We start from the raw sequence: 21,432 nt of genomic DNA, 5'->3' as shown, positions 1-21,432 counted from the left end.
AGCCTCAATGGCCACAAACTGTTTATGTTTTTGTTCTACTACTCAAAGGTGTACGTACTTACAATATCAGTGATTATATATTCAAACGCCAAAATGACTGTTTTCCAGAACCGACCTGACAATGTCATCTTCTCATCAGAAAAGCTTGGGTGATCAGGTGACCGAAGTCATGACTTGTGTCTTTGTTGCAGCGTGACATACAGTACGTAGTGGCATTAGCAGTGTGTAGAAGATTACACGGAGCTTAGTTGAAGTGTTATCGCCCTCGGCTTCTTTGCAGTCGGTCAACTCTGCTCTACTGGGACAGCTTCTAATGGCTTCATGTCTGTTGACTTAGCAAGAATGATGATGATGATGATGTATAGAAGGCTGCTGGACGGTAATCTAACTTAGACTCAGGTCCATCTGCAGTTTTTCACAGAAACCACCTGAAGATGGACGCCATGAGGTCAAATCCACTGCTGTTGCTGCTGTTTGGGTCCTTCCAAATTGCCAATTTTCAGTTTCCTGGATGGATTGGTGAAATGGAAGGAAGCGGTAAGATCTCCTGTAATGACAGTCTGATGTTATGTTTCAATCATGTTTTTTCAGGCTCATGTACTCCGCCATAACAACAAGAACATGTTTCTTAATCTTGGTCTTGAAGCCAACATATATTTCCTAACTAAGGTTTGCACAAAGTAAATACATCATATGCGTGTTTGTGATTTGTCAAGTTGTGATTCATGCAAACGCTAATAAACACGTTTGACTGCAGGCAAGACAGAATGGATTCCCCAACCAGATTTCATAGATGACATATACTGGTCCGGGTCAGCGCCCCTTTGTTTCGGCGGCTGTAAGGCGCGCCACAAGGAGCTTAGGAGAGATCGTTGTGGGGACTCGAGCTGCTGCTGGCTCGGCCTGAAGTCCCTGTGCAGAGGTAAGACTACCACAACAATGTCTTCCATTCTGCTGACGTTAGATAGAAGTCGCTTTGTCTGATCGACCTGTTACGAAGCTTTAGTGGCACACTTTGCCAATGCATTTCCTTTGCATGTATGGCAGTGAATTGTGGGAGGCCAGATGTGGACTATAATGGAGAGGTTTCTGGTAACGACTGGTGGGTTGGCTCTGTGGTGAGGTACACCTGCCGCCCGGGCTTCATGCTGCTGGGAAACCCGGCCAGATCCTGCCAGCCTAATGGCCTGTGGACCTCGAAACCTACCTGCCTCCGTGAGTTAACACTGACCATAAAGATCACATGATCGCTTATGATCCTTCTATCATATGACCTCCCCCGACATGTCTTTTTAGGAATGTGTCAGCGGGGACGCATTGAAATCAGTGAGGGGGAACTAAATGGGACGTGCAACTCCACCTGTGCATATAAGAGCTACTTCGGCCCACCCAAGCAAGGCTGCTCTCGGATAGACAACTGTGTGAAGAAGGAGACTGGCTGGAAGCGGTTCTTTGCACAGTGTGTTCCTTGCATTTGTGACTGCGCGTTGTCATGTGGTGAGTAGCTTCCTCATCACACTGGCTGTCTTAACTTATGAACTGATGCAATGTTGACTCAGTGCAAATACACTTCATTTATGTATATTGGTTTGAACCTACTTAGCTGGCTCGCTTTTGAGAAATTTCAACACAGAGAACACTTTTGTCTCCGTATATTTTTAGCATCTACAGGGTAAAATATGGAGAAAACACTATGTTGACTGTACAGTGAGACATCAGATGAAGATAAAATACACAGACAGCTTGCACACAACAGAGCCGCGCTATGTTTATGCTGCTTCATCCACTTTGGATAAATCAGTGGACCAAAATTTGGATGTTTTAAGACATTGATTTAATCTGTTTGGCATACTTATGCCTTCAATTTCTCCTTGGTTTCTAAAGATAGGAATTTACACAATCACAGTGCCTGAGTTTGAAATCCCTTAGTGGTGAATTATCAATCTGTGTGATGTAAGGTGGCAATAGGGTCAGAAAAGAAAATGAATTTTAATAGTCTTAGAGGATGAGTCAGACTTGGGTCAAATAATTATTTTAAATGCTTCAAATAAAAAGTTTGACCTGAAGTGCAAAGTTGTGTTCTGTGTTTTATAAGAAGCTCACTTGGGTTTGTCAAATGATCGCTCAGAGGATCCACATATATCTCAGACAGTACTTTGAGTTATCGTTTGAATTTTTCTTCGTACGTCACAAATTATACCCACCAGATTTGTAATATCTTGCGTGCTTTCTTTTTCATACGTGTGTGTAAACATGTTTGTTTTTCTAGATAAAGGAAGGACTAAAGACAAGAAGAAAGGGAAGTGAAACCACAGAGATTAATGACGTTGCTCATCGCTCCTCCTCTCAGTCCATCTGTCTTGAAAGGAGATGAAACCTTAATCTTGTTACAAACGGAGGAGCTTTTGTTGTGGAGCTCAGGGGTTTATTAACATGAATAGTGTTGATTTTTTAAAGTAGTATATCATGTTCACTTTGTAATATGTAAATTCAACTGTGAAAAAAACACAAAAATATAATTTTCTTCAAATCTTCTTTTCTATATAGATGTATTATAAAAATGTGAATTGATGCATCTGAAAGGAGGAAAAATAATTCTGCTCCCATATCTGAAGTCAAAGCATCTACACCTCCTTTGTAAATACATATTTAATTTAAAGTTTTTTCAGTTTCACAGACTTTATTCACTAGATTATTGTGGTGCAAACTTTTTTTTAATCCAGCAACTTCCTGGTTGAAAACAAAATTGAATATCTTAAATCTGCACTATAGTATTTTCAACAGACTTTAAATTGTCATCAGCTAAATAATCATGCCGCTCACAAAATCTCACTTCACGATGATATTCAACCATTTGATGGACTTTTCGGCATGTGACATGTTTCTTCTTATATTCTCTCTGGGGTCTAAATTGTACTTTCTGTGCATTTGATAAATAAAATTGTTTGGTACTGCCACTAGGTGTTGCTATTTTGTTTATTCTCACATATCAGGTCACAACATTTACCTCCCTTTGCATTGATACAGACATAAATGCCCCAAAATATATATGAAATCAAGTTGGATTCTCTTCCACATCTGATCCTTAAGAGTTCCTTCTGAACAGCTGATTCATCTCTGTTGGCGCCAGGTGCTGAACCTCAGGATGATGTGCTCATTTGTTTTGGGTTTGTAGCAGCCAATTCCTGTGAAAAGGGACAAGTTTGGATTTGCAGCGTTAATATTTGGGTTCATAGATAAACACAGATTCTGAGAGGGCCAGTACTCAGTTAACATTGTGCTCTTACATTAATATCTTTTAAAATAATGAAGAACTAGTAAAGCATCATTTTAATCCAAATACCGAAGAGGCACTTTAAAATAATGGATAATTATGTTGTTGCACCACCTGCTCATGAACAGCAAAAATCACATCAAATACATTCAATCCAATTAAACTGTATATCAGACTTGCACAAGGGTCCATAGCATTCATTAATAAAAGGAAAGATTAAAGATAGAGGAAGTTAGCGTCAAAACAATACTACCCACTAATCCCACCGGAGGACACCCTGAGGCCAATGAGTGAAAAGACGACAAATTCTCCCGTCTCATTACAGCTCATTAAGTCAGATATGTTGTATTGGATCTCTGGGGAGGATACTCACCAACATCCAGCCTGCTGTACTCTCCTGAGCTTTCCGACAGGATCTCCCAGTAAGTCTGCTCGTGCTTGTTTGCAGCTACTCCATTCACACTCTCCAGTAACAGGCCAAAGTCTGGGTCCTCCTTCACAGTGTACCTGGCCACACACACACACACACACACACACACAGAGTCAGGACATCACAGCATAAATACTATATAGTCACAAGATGGCAAAGAAGAAGCAGCTGAGACACCTTCAATACGAATAACGGATGTTATGCAAAGATATTAAAGGGGATGTCATGGGTGGTCTTACTTGAAGTCATGCTGTGTTTCCTGCAGTCTCCTCAGAGCACTCAGCAGCACAGCTCCCTCTACCACAGAGCTGAAATGGGACTCGGGAGTCATATTAGACAGGCCATTCTCCACAGACACTCTGATAGGAAGAGTCGCCGGGCCTGCACACCATGGTATATTCAGTTATGGTGACACTTTGCACGATACAAGCATAAAGACGCATCTTATTTATTTACCTGGTTCTGTGAGAGCATTCCTTGTTAGCAGCAGCAGGAAGCCCACAGAGAGGCGAGCGGTTGTCCCCAGTGCCATCCTGTATGATCTTGTCCTTCAGGTGTCGACTAACACTGCAGCTCAGTACTTATAGTGTGCCGGCCTAACCCGCATTTACAAGCACATTCCAGTCCTACAAAACCTTTAGTCCTGCAGTCACTTTGCAAAGATATCTTTGTTGAGTTTAAATAAAACTAACATGTGTGTTTGCTCTGGCAGTCACTGTTAATGTGTACTTTATGAATAGAGATCACTGTTATCTCTGAGATGACGTAATGATCATTTAGTTGATTAATGATCTTCATTGTGCATGTTTTCTCACAGGGCATGAATAAGAATGGTTAATCTAAGTTAATGTATGCATGCAAACTCAAGCCTATTCTTCAGAGAGTGTAAGAAAGGTCATATCTCCTTCCTTGAGGAAAATATGACATTATGCCATCAGGATTTGTAGAATTGTGCATTTTAGTAGCATGTGTACTTTGCAATCTTGTTAGTTAGTGCTTCAATGCAAAACCGGAGCCTAAAATCAAAGCATCCATCTTGATTTTGGTCACTGACTCGTATCACACCAAGATTGAGCTGCAGAACAACCTAACACAAACTAAATGTGTTGCAGCATATAAACCTTTGATGATTGATAATGATGGGCCTAGGCTTTGGAAAGAGTGTGATGGATTCAGGTCTGCATGCCACAGTGTCTGAATAGATGCTCATGGTTGACAAGGCATTCATAACGGATATGGCACACATGACAGAGAATGGTTGCTGAAATTGCTCATGTTGCAACGGTGAAGTTCGTTTTGCATCGGTCTTAAGAGGCAGGTACAATTGGCTAAAAATGGTTTTGATTGTCTCACAGGGCTGATGTAAGCCATGTAGGGCCCGCTTGAACGCGAGTAACCCCGACAGTTTTACCGAAAATAACCCGGGCACTGCAGCATCAGCACCATGCAGACAGCTGCGCAGGTGCGGCCTTTAAAGAGACAGCGGGGCCTAAAAAATCTCCCCTAAAGCTTCCTCGTGTTTACACAGACTGTCAACAGAAGTGCAGCGACAGCGATAGAGCCGAATTGATCATCTGCATCAATAGTATGTGGCATGAGGCAAAAAAGAAAAGTGTCCACAGCGGAGCTCTATCCTAATTTCATTTGGTTATTCCCATTCCTCTCATTTCCCCAGGGACAAGTAGCCTCGGAATAGGAAATGGAATACTTAAATGGTTTAAATTGGCGTCTAAGGGGCTCATTTAATGAAGCAGACGGTGACATCAATCTGATCTAAATTCATTTAATCAACTGTGAATTAATAGCAATTTGTAGCTAGCCTTACATCACCGTCGAATGGTTAAAATATCTTTACAGGGACTTCAATTTTGTATATTATCATATAAATGTGCAATTTCTCTCATGCTCGTGCTATTGTTTAGGTTTTTTTTATTTAATGTATTATAACAACGTGAGGCCGGGATAAGGATTAGCGAGGGAGGATTACATCAAAACCAAAACAATATTTTTTACCCCCTCCATTAGCATCCTGTCAGCAACGCCCTGTATCCCAGACCGGCGTGCGTACCACACAGACGCACTAACCGGCAAGAGGATCACGTTGGCTGCGATATCGAGCTGCTGCTGCTGCTGCTGCTGCTGCTGCTGCTGAAGCATCTGCAGCGCTGTTTGGCTGTTTTTGTTTCATTCCAGATGTCAGAGACTGGAGATTGTCATCAACACCACTGCTGAGGATGTGTGTGAGTATTTCGATGCGAGCTCGGATGGGATGGATTCACTGAAAGGAATAATCCCACCGAGGAAGAAAACAAACATGACAGGCATCCTGTTCCCCTGACGATTCTCGGGGCTGCAGTCATAGTTTGGGGCCGGACATGATTTTAATCCGGGGAGTTGCTGTAGTGGATGCGGGATGGTGTGCGCCGCACCCCGAGATATATTGATACGGAGAACACAGCCGTGTCCATCGACCGATACGGATTTTTCCTGGACCGTAGCGCACAGTGAGCATCTTGTTGTTGTTGTTTTTAAACTGCTGGGACGGTTTGAGGACCTTCTGATGTAGAGGGATTGTGCTGTTTTGTCTGAAGGGATCCACTGAGCACTGTTGCTCTCACCCAGAGAGGAGAACCCGAGCTGAGCAGCTCACCTGGTCATTTCGACACACAATATTAAGTATGTGCAATACGTGCGTGTGAGAGTGTTTGAGTGTGCATGTGCATGTGCAATGCAACACACGGCAGGAGCCGAACTCCATATGTGTCCTCAGAATTATTTATGACTCATGTATACCTTTTTTCAAAAAAAGGTCACCCCTCACATGCTCTGTCATTTTACATCCTGAATAGTGTCCGTGTCTTCATCCTCATCAGGGTGTTGCTAACAGGTGCTTTTTGAAGAGCTGGCAGCATCCCCATCACTGACAAGTCACCGCAGAGCACGGAGTCACCACACCACTGCAAAGCTCTTCATGTATTAGCCATATTTCATCCCCGGGGAGACTTTTACAATGGCTGTGTGTGCTCACATGTCCTTGCCGGGGCCGCACATGACGGAACAGCAAGGCCTTCAATCTGACTAAGAGGCCATTAAAGCCTGTCTGTGTTTTACTGGGCTTATATGCAGACTTGTAATGGAAATTCACTAATGGCAGGGTGATCAATAGAAGTCATGGTCAATTTCCTTCACTGGCCCTCTTCACATGAAGAGGTTTGACTTCACATATAGGACATGGATAGTAGCATATGAGCAAGAGAAACTGCATGCATGTCGCCGTGGATGTTTGTGTACTGCTACTATGTTCAAACTTGATGGGAGTTTTTGATTTCTTTAATGCTGCTTTTTAGTCTATTTTAGGTTTGCTTTGCTCTGTAACTCTTTGCCTCTGATGAGTGGTGTCATATTTGTCAGTATTGTTACAATAACCTACTTTGCATGAATGGTGTCACAACATTATATTTTCACGCGCATAAGTGTACCTGAATTAATCAGTAATCCATTTCTGACCCAAACAGACATCATGTATGTGTGTCCCCATGACTTCTTTATTCAACCAAAGATGTTCGAAGCAGTTCGAAAGTCTTTGGGTCGATAATTAATGTCAATGTCAGAAGTGCATATGAGACACAAACAGGTACATTTTATAACCTTTTTTTGACGGATTCAGGTGTTTTTCTATGTTAGCAGTGCACTTTGATAATTCATAGGACTACACAACAATGTATTCACAATTAAACACACATCTCATTAGTTTTAAACTAAACGTTTAACTGATAATTGCAATGCTCTTTATTTAGGTAATAATCTAAAGTAGAGCGGATATTTTTTTTTTAAAACTCATTGAATCCTTCATATAATTATTTAGTACTCAAGTATAGTTTTGTTAAATAACAACTGATTTTACCTGATGAAGGAAATAGTAATGTCAACTGAATCTGGTGCAGTCACGCGTCCTGACATCTTCAGTATGCTGATGTTGGGAAAACAAGCTGGTTCAGTTTCAGATTATGAAAAGCTAATGGACCAGCAGCTATATTATAAAAGACACTTCAGACATGTTGCCTTGTCTAGAAGGAAATTGATGTGAATCAGCAGTATAAGCATGCTGCAGGACTGAAACCAGATCCTGACTACTCACACTCAGAATCTCATTCCCCTCAACCAGCCAGTTAATGAAATAAACTATAATCAGATCATACCCAGCACCTAGTTTTAAGATGGGGTCTGCCGTCATCCTAAAAGCATTCCTACAACACACCTTTGTGTCCACACATCTGCCGAGGCACCAGTTTTCTCTGAATCAGTCAACCAACAAAGGAATCATTGAATTGTAACAAGTGAATTGTTTATTATGTGCATCTTCATGTATGACAATGTGAGGCTTCTTTTCTGATGCCGGAAAGTGGAGTTGAGCTTGAAAACGGTTGTAAAGACTGCCATGTGTGTCCTCCATTGCAGCCGTAAGCATGGCCGAGAGGACACTGGAGCAGGGCTCGGTCAGCATCCCCATGGAGGAGACCAAACTCCACAGCGGAGCGCCTCCGGAGGCACCACTGCTCATCCACTTGAAGAAAGTGGAGAACCACATCACTGAGGCTCAGCGCTTCTCCCACCTCCCACGCCGCTCCACTGTGGACCTGGAGTTCAATGAGCTCTCGTACACCATCCGCGAGGGTCCCTGGTGGAGGAGGAGAGGTACTGCAAAGCTCAGTTCACATAGTAACCACGATGGATGAGCAAGCAAGCAGGCACCACCCATGGAGATCAATATCTGCAGAAATGTCGAGGGAGGCATCTGAAAGCTGTAGTGAAATTTAAGATCATTTAAAAACAAAATTGTGTCGTCAGTCAGCCTCTCTGGCTTTTCCCTATTGTTCTGACACATGCAGCCCAGCCCTGTCTTCACACACACGCACACACACATAAACACACACACACACACACACACACACACTTCCACCTCGTTGTAGCAGGCAGTGTGCTGGTAGGCTTTGCTGCGTTCAGCAGAGTTTAGACATAGTAAATAATTTACACTTGCAGGTTGGCAAACTGCTTGCCTCTCTTTTCTCTGTGTTGTCTGATGATAGACGGTGAGTCAGGCCCACGATTGATCTACTCGTGAAATATGAACCGCATTTCAACTCAACTTTTCAAATTACGAGCCCGCAACCTTTGCTCATTTCTGCTTGTCAAGTCAACCACCCTCTGTAAACTACTAGTTTAGCTGCTTTTGTTACGTCCTGTATATTTAGCAGGGAGAGGGCGATGGACTTCAGAGGAATCCTTTATTCCTTTATTATTTAGCCACGTACCATCCTTAGGAGAGGCCCTACATTATGCATTGCAGGTTGTCTTGTGTGTTATTTTCAGTCTTGTGTAATATTGATGTGCATTAAGAAAGTCTGGAGTGTTTGTTGTTCCCCTGTGAAACCTGAATGTATGGAGAGTATGAAAGAGGAGGATCAGGAAACGATTGATGCCGATGTTTTTGCTTTAGTGGTCTCGCCTAAATCAACCTGTGGTTTCTGCTGTTGTTTGTGTTGCCTCTTCAGGGTGCCTGCTTCAGCTTATCTGGCTGTTGATGTGTGAGCGGGAAGTGTTTAGCTTTTACTAATGAAGCTGTGCTTTTCATAGAGAGGCTCGCCTGCCATTTTACTCTCCTTCCAATCTCACTGAACCTCCCGTCATTGCATAACCTTTTTCGGCCTCTCCAATTACCTCTGCCACTCATACAGTGATATACTCAGGGTATTATGCTTACATTTGACATAAACAGTAGCTTACACTGAGAGGCTTGTTGGTGTATGTGTTTCATTTGACAAGCTCAGCTCAGAGCTGAGGCTCTGCAGCTCCTGTAAAACAGGTAGGATCACACACAGCTTGAGGCTGTTATTCTGCTGTGATCTTTGGTAGTAGGAGATTATTCCTCCTTGACAAAATACATAATTCTATGTAATTTCTGCTTAATGATATGCAATTAGAGCTAATAGGAAAGAGGATGAAGTGAAGGAGGAGCCTTTAACCCATTATTCCATTTGTAATTCAATGATTTCTTTAAATCTTTGAGACACTGTCGCCACACATGAGTCCTTTCTTACATTGTTTGTGGCCATTGGAAGAGATGTACCAGGAATATATTGTAAAGCAGCGCATTTAGAATTGTTTATATTATTGTAAAAGGACTCAGGGAGGTTCGGTGATGTATGATTGGATTACATTTCATTTAGCTTACGCTTTTATCCAGAGTGACTTACAATAAGTAAGACGGCCCACCGTCTGCATTTGTTGTAGGTTCTCCACGGCCGTGTGTCCTGTGACCTCCTTTCATGTTGAGGGTATTCTCCTAACTGGTGAAACACTGGCCCAGCCCCCGAATGGGAAGGAAAGGAAGAGGGAGTGAAAGCAGAAAACGGTTTACATGCCTCTAGGTGATATCAGCTCTGCATTTTGCTATTTACTGCAATTGAATCTCAGCTCCTTTATTGTTGAATTATTCGCAGAGTGGTCATCTTCTCAGGTAAAATCGCATCTTTGACTCAACATGATCTGTGCTGCTGAGGCATCACCATGTACACACTAACTCAAATTTATGACCTTGATGCAAAGTAACACATGCTGCTTCCCTACACAAGTCATTTTCTTCCTGGATGGTGATACACATGTAGGATCAGGTGTTTTTTTGGTTATTCATTCTGTTCTGTTGTAGACCATATGGTGTGACAAAGTAAACAGCAGAAGTCAAAGCGAGGCTCTACGTGTGTCTAAATGTCCTGATGTGAGAGAGATGAAGCATTAGTAAATGGTCAAGGACATCAGACAGCTCTTATTGCTTCATGATGGTTCTTTCATCCCCACTCTGTCTGCAAGATTGGAGAAATTGGTTTTGACTAAAAGACGTGTTTTTTTTTCTTTAAAGCCGCTGACAATTTGCTATAATTAGTCATTTAGCTTGAACCGAGTGGAGTTATACAGTTATAAGTAGTTCAAAAAGCTTCACTGAAAAGAGAACTCCACTGACGTGACACATTCACAGGCCTTGTAGAGTAGTACATGTGAACAAGTTGTATGTCGCCTTTTGTGTCTCCAGAAGGAGCTGTGCAAAGTCTGATTTTGATCTTGAGTCAGCGTCAGCTGAAGCTTTCCAGACCTCTGTAACCTGCAGTTCATCTCTGCCTCCACCAGCATCGTGCCTGAATCTCTGTGCTGTGCATGTTTGTATGTAGTCAATTAAACAAGGTAAATATAGAATATGCTAATGTTGAACAAGTACTCAAATTTGATCGCAGAGCCCGATAAACAGACTTTGTGTCGACGTCAACATTGTACTAATGAAACTACTTTTCTTCAGATAATGGCCCTTTATGGAAACGTGTTATTCCTGGTGTGAGAATTGAGTTGTCATTTGTGTCAAGGGCTTTAATTTAAGGCACGTGATAGCCTCCCCTCAATCGTGACTCATAATAATTTGTCTAACAATTACTTTGATATTTCCGACGAGATTAGATGTGATGTGTTCTGTCACATGCTGTTAAATTGGTGTGTCTTTGACAGTGAGGTGACAGAGGGCAGCTGTACTCGGTGGCTCTCATGAGACTGTGTTATCAGGATGTGTTCGCAGCCTCGCACGGGTACGAGCATTATTATGCACAGGGTTGGCTCATCAGTATGCACTACATGCCAGAGCAGAGCCGCTTCACTTATTGCCGGCTGCTCTGCTGTCTAAATGGAGGCTCTCTGATGTAATAACCCTGCGTGGGAGGAGGGGGCACTGCCATTAGGCCACTTTACTCATAGAGTGAGGGTTAAGGGGGCTGGCGGCTCTGCTGAGTCCCTAACACAGCTCGAGACAAGAAGAGGCGTCCCTGCTGAAATGGGTGAGGCGAGGGGTTACAACGAGACAGGGGACTTACAGCGCCTTTTAACATTGCATATCTAAAAGCTTTCAGACTCTCAGTTCTAAAACTGGGTTGCATCATGAAAGAAAGACCTGACCCATCTTCATTAGAAGGCCTCGCCACTTCAACCATTGTTAAAATCCCTACAGGGAAGTAATGTCTGTGGTTATTCTGTTGGCGCCACTGAGGAAGCCGCGATCATATATCTTTTTGTAGCTTGTTTCTTGTTCTTTTTTTTCTTTTTTTTTACAACAATGGCTTGCTGTACACTCGATGCTCTCCTAACATACTGTGAAATATTCTGGTTAATCTTTGTCTGTCTAACTTTCTATTTCCAGCATCTCTGGTATTTTATTTAAATGTTGGCTAAGTGTAGTCTGCTGACTAGAATATTGTTCAAACACACAACATGTCTGATTGACTGCTTGCTCTGCCTGATGGTTCCTGGTGTTCAGTATTAGCAGCCAGGGACTTCTTCTGCTGGAGTGAAATTAGGCTCGCTGTCTGCATAATTATCTGGAGAAGTATTTTAAGAACTGAGTGTCACGATGCAACACGGCTCACGTTCCATAATATATAGAACAAAAAATATACAGTAAATAAAGTAATATATTTCCTCAGTTGACCGTAATGTGTGAGATGGTGCATTATACATTTAACAATATGTATTAAGTTCACTTTTAACCATATTTGTTAACCTTAAAATAATGCATTGCTCTTGTATTGTATCTAGCGCTCAAATCCCTCACTTTTATACATTTGCTTTTTTGTTTTTGTGCTTGTATTTTTCAATCTTTACTCAACTAGATTGTTACTAATTTTTTTTTTACCAGTTATTTCTCCTCTTTGTCTGTGAGTACTGGTGAATGTTCAAAATACACCAGAGAGAGGTATTGTATGGTAAATAGGCTTGAATAGTAAACATAACAAATTAATTAAAGTTTATTGTTTCAAATCTTTACATATTTATCATAAAAAGATACATATGTACATTTCAGACCAATTAGACCACTTTCAATAACATCTTTCCCCCGTTTTTGTCAGGTTACAAAGCCCTCCTCAAGTGTCTGTCAGGAAGATTCAAAAGCAGAGAGCTGATTGGCATAATGGGGCCTTCTGGAGCTGGAAAATCCACTCTGATGAATATTCTGGCGGGGTACAGGTGCGATGCGAAAGATCATACTTTTGATGTAATTTACGGCTGAGAAAATGGCTGTAGTATAATTACGTTTTTTTTTTGGACACAGGGAGACAGGCATGAAGGGCCAGATCATGGTGAATGGTCGACCGAGGGACCTGAGGACCTTCAGGAAGATGTCCTGCTACATCATGCAGGATGACATGCTGCTGCCTCACCTCACTGTGAGGGAGGCCATGATGGTGAGGTCATCTAAAGATTTTCTTTTTTTAACGGCTAAATACCATATTAAATCCTAATGTTCAATCGACGTCTGTTTGTCTTTCAGGTTTCTGCCAATCTGAAACTGAATGAGAGCATGCAGGTCAAAAAAGAGCTTGTAAGTCAAAATAGATTGATCGCATTTCAATTTACAGCATTATTTTTCAGCAACAGGTGGGCAAGACGATAGACAATAGTCTCTCAACGAGTCATTAGTTATGGTATTGCATATGAATGAGCCAGCCTGCTCTATTGCAATATGTGCATCAACATAATGATGTATCCTGAAAGAATCTGATTCACTGGATTAGCCAAATAGAGACATTTCTATTTGATTATTTTATAGATCAAATAACACTTTGGCCTTTAATGTCACGTGAACTAAAAGTGTTCATATGTCAACATTATAATATAATGTCACATGTACCATGATTGTATATGTTATCCCCATCGCCCACCCCTACACTCAGTTGTGTGCGTCATCGTGCCACATCTGTTTCTCTCTGTGTCTCAGGTGGATGAGATCCTGACTGCTCTGGGACTTCAGGAGTGTGCTCAGACACGCACCAACTGTATCTCTGGAGGCCAGTGTAAAAGACTGGCCATCGCCCTCGAGCTGGTCAACAATCCTCCAGTCATGTTTTTTGATGAGCCCACCAGGTAGGATATTACATGGCTGCTTTGAATGTGCGATATCTCAACGTGAAATAGATTAAATAACGTCTCTATGGTGCTCTGTCTCGTCTTGTGTCCCTGTAGTGGTTTGGACAGTGCGTCCTGCTTCCAGGTGGTTTCCCTCATGAAGTCTTTGGCTCTGGGAGGACGGACAATCATCTGCACCATTCACCAGCCGAGTGCTAAGCTCTTTGAGATGTTTGATAAGGTAACTTGAGTGCTTCTGGTGTAGAACACATTTAGCTTGCCATTAGCTGCTGCTCAGACCAGGGCTCCCCATGTTGGCGTGATTCATTTTATCCAGCTGACAAGCAGCGCAGCAGTCAATTCACAGTCCTGTTGTTTTGTCAGTTGTTCATATATTATTCAGACAGTCAGTGTGTTGGAAACAATGTTGATTACGATGTACCTGTGTTCCTCCTCCAGCTGTACATCCTCAGTCAGGGTCAGTGCATATACAAGGGCACAGTCCCTTACCTCATCCCTTATCTGAAAAACCTGGGCCTCCACTGTCCAACATATCACAATCCTGCTGACTTCAGTAAGTAAAGCAACTCCTTTAAGTGTGTGTGTGTGTCTGTGTTTGTCAGTGTTTTTGTTCTTACCAGCTTGTCCTCTCTGTCCTCAGTCATTGAGGTGGCATCAGGGGAGTATGGCGATCTTAATCCAGTGCTGTTTGAGGCTGTCCAGGGTGGACTGTGCTCCGAGGAGGGCAAGAAGAACTCCAGAGACAAAAATGACTCTTCCTCTCCCTCTCAATGTCCCAGTGTGAGTGGTACCGCCCCTCTCACCTAGCACCACACAATATGTTTTACAATAACAAATGGCATAGCCTCACATCACGTAGTAATCAAAAAGGGAAGTCCTTTAACCGCAGAACACTGAAAATGTGAGATTTTCATCATTTTAAAGAATTCTTGTAAGACAGGAAATTGCATCAGACTTCATCCGTTTCTTTAGTGATTTCTGATGGATTAACTGCTTCCATCATGTAATAAGGGATCTACTCATTTACATAAAAAGTGTCTATATTTTGCAAAAAGGTAGTGTCCATTTGGACCCTAGGTACTCGAATAGCTTCATTTATTTAGGTTTTAAATAAGTAATCACAGCCAGTAAAGGAACCTCAAAATGTAGCACACACTGAGCAGGGTTAAATTCAAACACCCTGTAACACATTTCTGTGCACATCAACTAAAGTGTGTCCTCGCCTCCTTCCCCCCTCCACTTCATTGATCTTTCTTCTCTGCCTCCTTCAGCTTCCTCTCACTCGCTCTTTCTCAGCCCCATGAGTCACCTTTGATAAGAGCATCAGCTAAATACTTAAACTGTAAATGTAGACCACCAAGAGCTCTCTGATATACGATTACTCCTGTATGATGCAGTTTTGCCCCTCTTCTGAAAACATTTTATCAGTTTATTGATTTTCTTTGTTGCCCTTTCTATCTCGTGTTTTCTGTGCATCAGCGAGTAACCTTTACACTAATAAACAGAGATTAGGGTGTTTTTCAATCTTAAACGTCCAACGTCTTTGTTTTCTGACAAAAGCCTCCAAACTTTCATCTTTCTTTGATTGCTTGATTCAAAATATTGTTGACAGTGACCTTCTACTCCCAGTCAAAATATCTGCCATCATTTATTCCGGTGCAGAGACTGTGTGCATTGTGTGATTCAAGGTTTAATTCCATTTAGGGAAAACATTTTGTCCATACGGACATTTTACCATCGTTAAGAAAAAGTGAACTGTCTCTTCAGCATCAGAATTGGGACGATTTAAATACATTCTGAATCATGAACTCAAATGACATATTTATTACTTGATGTAAAATACACCTACAATTTAAAACAAATTGAAAAACATATTAAATAAACAATCAGACTACATGACATAGGAAAGGGTATGGTGTGTCTTTTAAATGATGTCTTGTATCTGTGTAATGTGTATATATATTTACACACACAATTGCGTATTATTTACATGATTAACTCCTTGTTCTCGATGTCTTTCTCCACAGGACACAGGAACACTTGAGAAGCATAGCTTTGCCACCAGTACATTCACACAGTTCTGCATCCTCTTCAAGAGAACTTTTATAACAATATGCAGAGACATGGTAAAATTATAATGCACATCTGCTCAAAGAGCTTTAGTTAGATTCCTGATATCAATTAAAAGCTTTTGAGTTGTGTTGATGTTTATTCAATTTATTTCTTGTTTTCAAGGTGCTGACCCACCTTAGGGTGATGTCCCATATTTGTATTGGAGTGCTGATTGGCCTGCTTTATCTCAACATTGGAAATGATGCCAGCAAAGTCTTCAACAACACTGGTTTCCTCTTTTTCTCCATGTTGTTCCTCATGTTTGCTGCCCTGATGCCCACCATCCTAACCTGTAAGCTGCTGCGTCTCGGGAGAGATGGGAAACATTGGTTTGCTGTTGTTTGTTTTTCTGATTGAAGTGGAAAGATGTTTAACCCTGCTGTTGTTCCATAGTTCCTCTGGAGATGTCCGTGTTTATGAGGGAACATCTTAACTACTGGTACAGCCTGAAGGCCTATTATTTGGCCAAAACCATGGCTGATATACCATTCCAGGTAATATTCAAAGAATTGAGCATGGTTTGGACATGAATACAGTCTATTTCAAATTTGCAACACCACAAAATCTCTTCTGCAGGTGCTTTGCCCAATCATGTACTGTAGTATAGTGTACTGGATGACTGATCAGCCTGCAGAGGCAGCTCGCTACCTCCTCTTCATGGCCTTGTCCACATCCACAGCCCTGGTGGCCCAATCCCTAGGTCTGCTTATAGGGGCTGCATCAACATCTCTTCAGGTAGGCAAACAGGAATACTTTGAAGTCCGTCTCCTCTAGAAAATGTAGCTTGATTTTTGTAACTTCACTTGGGCAATTGACCTTAACTGTGCGAGGAAACTTGAAACCACCAGTGCAAATATACTGAGAATCACGTTTTCAATAAAGTAGGATACCTTATTGGTGTTGTTTAATGACACTTTTGAGGGAATGAAAGTCAAGTAATGAGTGACGTAACACGTTCATTTTACTGCAGAATAATTCTAAAAGTAATGTAATGACTTTATAATTTGTAATGCGCAAAGAGTAATTGATTACAGTTTTAATGACAAAGATTAGAAAGAAGTGAGCAAACCTCTGCAGCCTGCTCCTCATCTCTGCTGGAGGGCAGTGGCTCCAGGCTTAAAGTTCCAGCTGAAGTGTTAGTGGTCGGGTTGCATTGTGGGTAATGTGGGCGTGAGAAAGAAGAATGAGTGGAATAAATAAGATGATTTATCTCTGGTTGTGCTCCATTGACTTGATCCTTTTCCTAAACTGTCCATTGTAAATCTAAACAGTGTTATAGAAGTGGTTTTATCAGCATTAATCAACATTATAGAGGTGCAATACTAAAATCTGTCCAATATTCCTTCAAGTATCTTCTGAAAATGTATTTAATTGTGTGTTTTTTATTTGAATTTCTGTACTAATTTGCTCCACAGGTAGCAACCTTCGTGGGTCCAGTCACAGCCATACCTGTACTCCTCTTCTCTGGCTTCTTTGTCAATTTTGACACCATTCCCAAATACCTACAGTGGAGCTCTTATATTTCATATGTCAGGTATTGTCTGTAGTTTATGTAGTTCTGTCATTGTGGTGAGGCTTTTCTTTTATCTGAAATGATTCTCTTTTAATTCTCTTTTACAAGCTAAACATGTTGTCTTTCAGGTACGGCTTTGAGGGGGTGATACTTTCGATCTATGGGATGAACCGGTCGGAGCTGGAGTGTCCGGGCGTGGTGTGTAAGTTCCAAAAGCCAGAGGAGGTCCTGCAGCTGCTGGATGTGGAGGAAGCAAAGCTCTACGTGGACTTCATAGTGCTGGGGGTTTTCTTCCTGGTCCTGAGACTGGCTACTTACCTGGTGCTGCGCTACAAAGTTAAGTCAGAGCGTTAAGACGTCCAGAGGCTGATGGATTTGGGTGCCGGCACATTTCCCAGCAGCGTGTGACAGTATATTATATAGTCTCTCTTTCTCTGTCTTTACTTTACAAACATGTACCAAAACATACAAAAATCCAGCACATAAAATCATCAGAAAGCTGTGCTGCACCACCAAACTGTACAGTATAATATTCTCTTTTAAACAGTTTGTTATCAAGAAAAAATAAGAAACGTGTTGTTCTGTCTCCCATTATTATATGTCCTTCAGGTTATAGTATGTTCAGCCCACCATTACCTTCCAAAAATATTGTGTAACTGCACTATACATAAACAGAATACCCAACCAAGTAACAGAAAGCATGTGTCTTTAAACTGAGGAATTTGATTTAGCCCCCAGGTTCATGGGGAGACAAGTTGACCATCGTGGTGCAGGAATGTCCAATAATGTGTAGCTTCTCAATTCAATGCGAAAAAAAGATAAACCGAGGTTATCTTTGGATCAGAATCCCATGAATTGATTAATCACTGGACAGCACCAATGAAAATGCCACAGGAACGTGACTTCAAGATGGATACCCTCTTATTTCCATCAGGAAAAGTTGAAACTTTCAGTGCCAGAAAGCTTTTATGCGACTTTTCGCTCTCCTGTCGGATCATTCCATCAGGTATCTTTACCAAGATACTGAAGACGATGGCTTTTCTTTACGGAATAGGACCTTAACAAACCGACTGCCAGTGGATGACTTTCCTCGCTTTCCATCTCCAGTGTGGCTCATTTTTGCAGGACCTTCTGCCCTACTTAGACATGGATGAAATGTAAAGATTATCAAGACTTGTACAAAGACTGGTGTGGATTCACCCTGCGACCAGGCCTATGATCCCTCACCTGCTCCCTAATATAACAAGTTTGTTTCTTCAGTAAGAGATTCAGTGAACAGGGAGCAGCTTGTGAAATCAAGTATGACTGCGGTTTCCATACTGATGCAGAGGGCTGTTGCACAGCGGGAATGATGTTTCAGGTGAAGTGCGACAGCCTATTTTAAAAAAATATCATCGGTGTCACACTTTTGACACATTTCTTTGAACTGCTTGTTTCCACTCGTATGACTCTTTAGCTGCCTCCTCCCTGAGCTACGATAGAAATAACCTTTTTTCTCTCTTCTTCTTCTTCTGCTTTGCTGATGTCTGACAGGTGTGTGTTGTCCAAAACAATGCTAGATACTTGAAATGCTGGCTGGGCAGTCTTTGTGCCTCGAATGATTTGAGTTTTCTCTGCTTCATTTTTTGCACATACACCTTATGTCAATGGACATGATGGTTCACACACACACACACACACACACACACACACACACACACACACATGCACACACACACACACACACACACACACACACACACACACACACACACAATCTTATGCACACAGACATAAACACACAAACACTCACATTCACCCGTGGTAATGTTTAGAAGAGTCCTCCTTGTTGCAGGGAAATGCAAATATTTTACAATAGACTTGCTATGAAATATTTCTTACTTAATTAAACTATGCTACTTAGTAACCCTTATATAAAGCATACAAGTAAAAGTAATAAGTATATAATCAATGATTGTACAGTGAATATGTTATGCTGTAAACAAATGTACATTTGCACTTTTCAATGTTTGTTCTTTCTTATTCATTTGTATTTTATTTTATTTTTATATATCTATGTGATGCTTGAAAGTATAACGGGAAAACAGCAACCGAATGTTGCATGTTCACATTAGGAATGAAATTTATGAAATAATGAATTTCAGAGTGAAGCGCAATGATTTTATTTCCTCATCCAAATGTATGTACCTTGCCATGTTTGAGGAGATGCAAATCCTCTACTTTCTGCTGAACATTTATAGAATATTTGGGATCAAGTGCGTCACCGCTGTAGATTAAAAAAAAAAGAAAGAATCAGGAGTGAGAAGTACTGTAGAAATGTGTGAAATGTGCTGGAAGGAAGACAACAAAATGTATAATTATGTTGCGAAAGAGATTGGCGACCTCTTTAGGAACAAACTGGATCAGTGAAGCAGATCGGTGACCATAAAGCTGCTTCACTGATCAGCAGGTGGAGTCCTGCTCAGACAGAAGCTGCAGCTGGAGGTTTGGATTCTGTCATGAATAGCAATAGTCAACATTGTGATGTTTAATTGTTATACCTCCCACTGATGTGGCATCAGTCAGTCCATATGTTTTATATTAAGACCTTGATATGAGTCTTTCTGTTCCAGTTTTATTATGTGCAATAATCATCTAAACGTGTTTTAACTCTGTAAGGCCAATTTGAACAGAGGAAAATGTGATGCTGCAATCTCTTTTGCATCTTTTCATTGCAGTTGTGTTTTTGTTGATTCTGTTCACTAATGGGTGATAGGTGTGTTTAATGAATGAACATCTTGAAGTTTTAATGAGAGGGATTGAAGCAGAATAATAATCGAAAAAAATATACTGTAGACGGGTGCTGGATAAGCTAAAGTCACCAGGCAGATTTTACCTGTCGATTGATTCTCAATTTAAGGGACAATGTGTGGCAAGGGAGAAGTATTGTATAAAGTCAGTTTTTCTGTCAACACAGCAGATATATCTTTAACATTCCCTAAAATATAATCCATGGCCTGAAGGTATGACTGTACATGGTTAAAAAAAAAAGAGAAAAGAAAAGCTCCAGCCCCGGAACGAAGCAGGGATAATCGTCAGTTCAGTGTTGAAGTCATTAAAGAGTCTGGGAACGTCTCGTCCTGAAGCCTTAAGGCCTATGGTACCAAAAAAAAAGAGTTAATCTTGTGACCAAAGAAGGAGCTCTACAAAAGTTACAAAAGGTAGTGATTCAAATCCAGAGGGATTTTCCTGATTTCTTTAAATGTGTTTTGCAGTGACCCTTCCAGATTAGAGGGTTACACAGATATGATTTGGCTCCACTGGAAAAACTAAACTCAAACGTAAGCAGTGTTCTGTAAGTGACTGTATGTTAACGAATGTATGTTCAAGTCAATAACATTTGCTCTCTTTAACATTTTTATTTTTATCATGGTATTATTCACTATTTCACCTGTTTCATAATAAGCCGCCTGACTTCTGTGCACTCTATCATGCATGGTAAATAATAATATACAGGCTATCCCTACAGAAAGCGATGCGGTCTGATTGAAACTTAATATTAGAATGGAAGGCTGTTTAATACTGATTGTTTTTTTTTCCATTTTTGTTTGTCATCATTTGTTTTCATTTATAGTTCAATGTATGGTTTCTCAACTCAAAAAAAATGCAAGTTCTGTATACTGAACGCTGTTCCAAGGATTATAATAAAGATAATTTATAACCTTTGCCCTCGCTAAGTAAGATGATACACTCAAACACTGACTATTGTTAGTTCACATGTATTTGGGACTAAATTTATTAAGTTAATATGTATATAGTTATTTGTTGTTTGCTTAATCGGATATCCCACATTTGCAAATGCACTAAGAGCACTGAATACTTTATGTACCCTGTACACAAGGGTTTTGAGGGCCCCGATGCTGTCTGTGGAAATGTATTTCTTTTTCCAAGAGTTTGTTCACTCTTCGTGTGCCAGGAGACACTAGTTTCAGCATGAAAGTCTCATTTGAGGCGTGTTTAATGTTATGAATTATCAGAAAATATCTTGTTATTGAAAGCAAATACCTCTAAAGTTGAACCACTTTGTAATGTAAGCTGTATTATTGTGTAAATAATGAGACACATTTTAAGAGGAAAAAATATTATTTTGAAAATGGAAAGCTGGGT

The 21,432-nt window shown here is 41.0% G+C and overlaps 2 protein-coding genes and 1 long non-coding RNA gene across 3 annotated transcripts; 2 read left to right on the top strand and 1 right to left on the bottom strand.

Moving 5' to 3' along the window:
- The first annotated feature begins 484 nt into the window (after positions 1–484).
- Positions 485–2,899, top strand: si:ch211-117m20.4 (sushi, von Willebrand factor type A, EGF and pentraxin domain-containing protein 1). The gene is made up of 5 exons (XM_068600590.1): positions 485–537; positions 758–922; positions 1,048–1,215; positions 1,297–1,497; positions 2,270–2,899. The coding sequence occupies exons 1-5, from the start codon at positions 525–527 to the stop codon at positions 2,305–2,307; spliced, it is 585 nt and encodes a 194-aa protein (XP_068456691.1). The 5' UTR covers positions 485–524; the 3' UTR covers positions 2,308–2,899.
- LOC137802601 (uncharacterized) lies at positions 2,874–4,029 on the bottom strand. The gene is made up of 3 exons (XR_011079985.1): positions 3,944–4,029; positions 3,648–3,781; positions 2,874–3,185 (listed from the first exon to the last, which is right to left on the bottom strand). It is a non-coding gene; the product is annotated as an uncharacterized lncRNA (long non-coding RNA).
- Positions 4,030–5,755: 1,726 nt separating this feature from the next.
- abcg4a (ATP-binding cassette, sub-family G (WHITE), member 4a) lies at positions 5,756–20,991 on the top strand. Its single transcript, XM_068600589.1, has 16 exons — positions 5,756–6,208; positions 6,296–6,380; positions 8,163–8,399; positions 12,644–12,761; positions 12,847–12,979; positions 13,066–13,116; positions 13,513–13,658; positions 13,758–13,881; positions 14,100–14,214; positions 14,302–14,441; positions 15,689–15,787; positions 15,897–16,065; positions 16,167–16,267; positions 16,350–16,508; positions 17,189–17,307; positions 17,415–20,991. Exons 3-16 carry the CDS (start codon positions 8,171–8,173, stop codon positions 17,638–17,640), a joined length of 1,929 nt encoding a protein of 642 aa, XP_068456690.1. The 5' UTR covers positions 5,756–6,208; positions 6,296–6,380; positions 8,163–8,170; the 3' UTR covers positions 17,641–20,991.
- Positions 20,992–21,432: the final 441 nt, after the last annotated feature.

Source organism: Clinocottus analis, unplaced genomic scaffold (genome assembly GCF_023055335.1).
Source record: "Clinocottus analis isolate CAN_PGR_092001 unplaced genomic scaffold, fCliAna1.0.p SCAF_5, whole genome shotgun sequence".
NCBI classification, from domain to species: domain Eukaryota; kingdom Metazoa; phylum Chordata; class Actinopteri; order Perciformes; family Cottidae; genus Clinocottus; species Clinocottus analis.
This window is presented reverse-complemented; position numbering and strand designations above follow the sequence as displayed.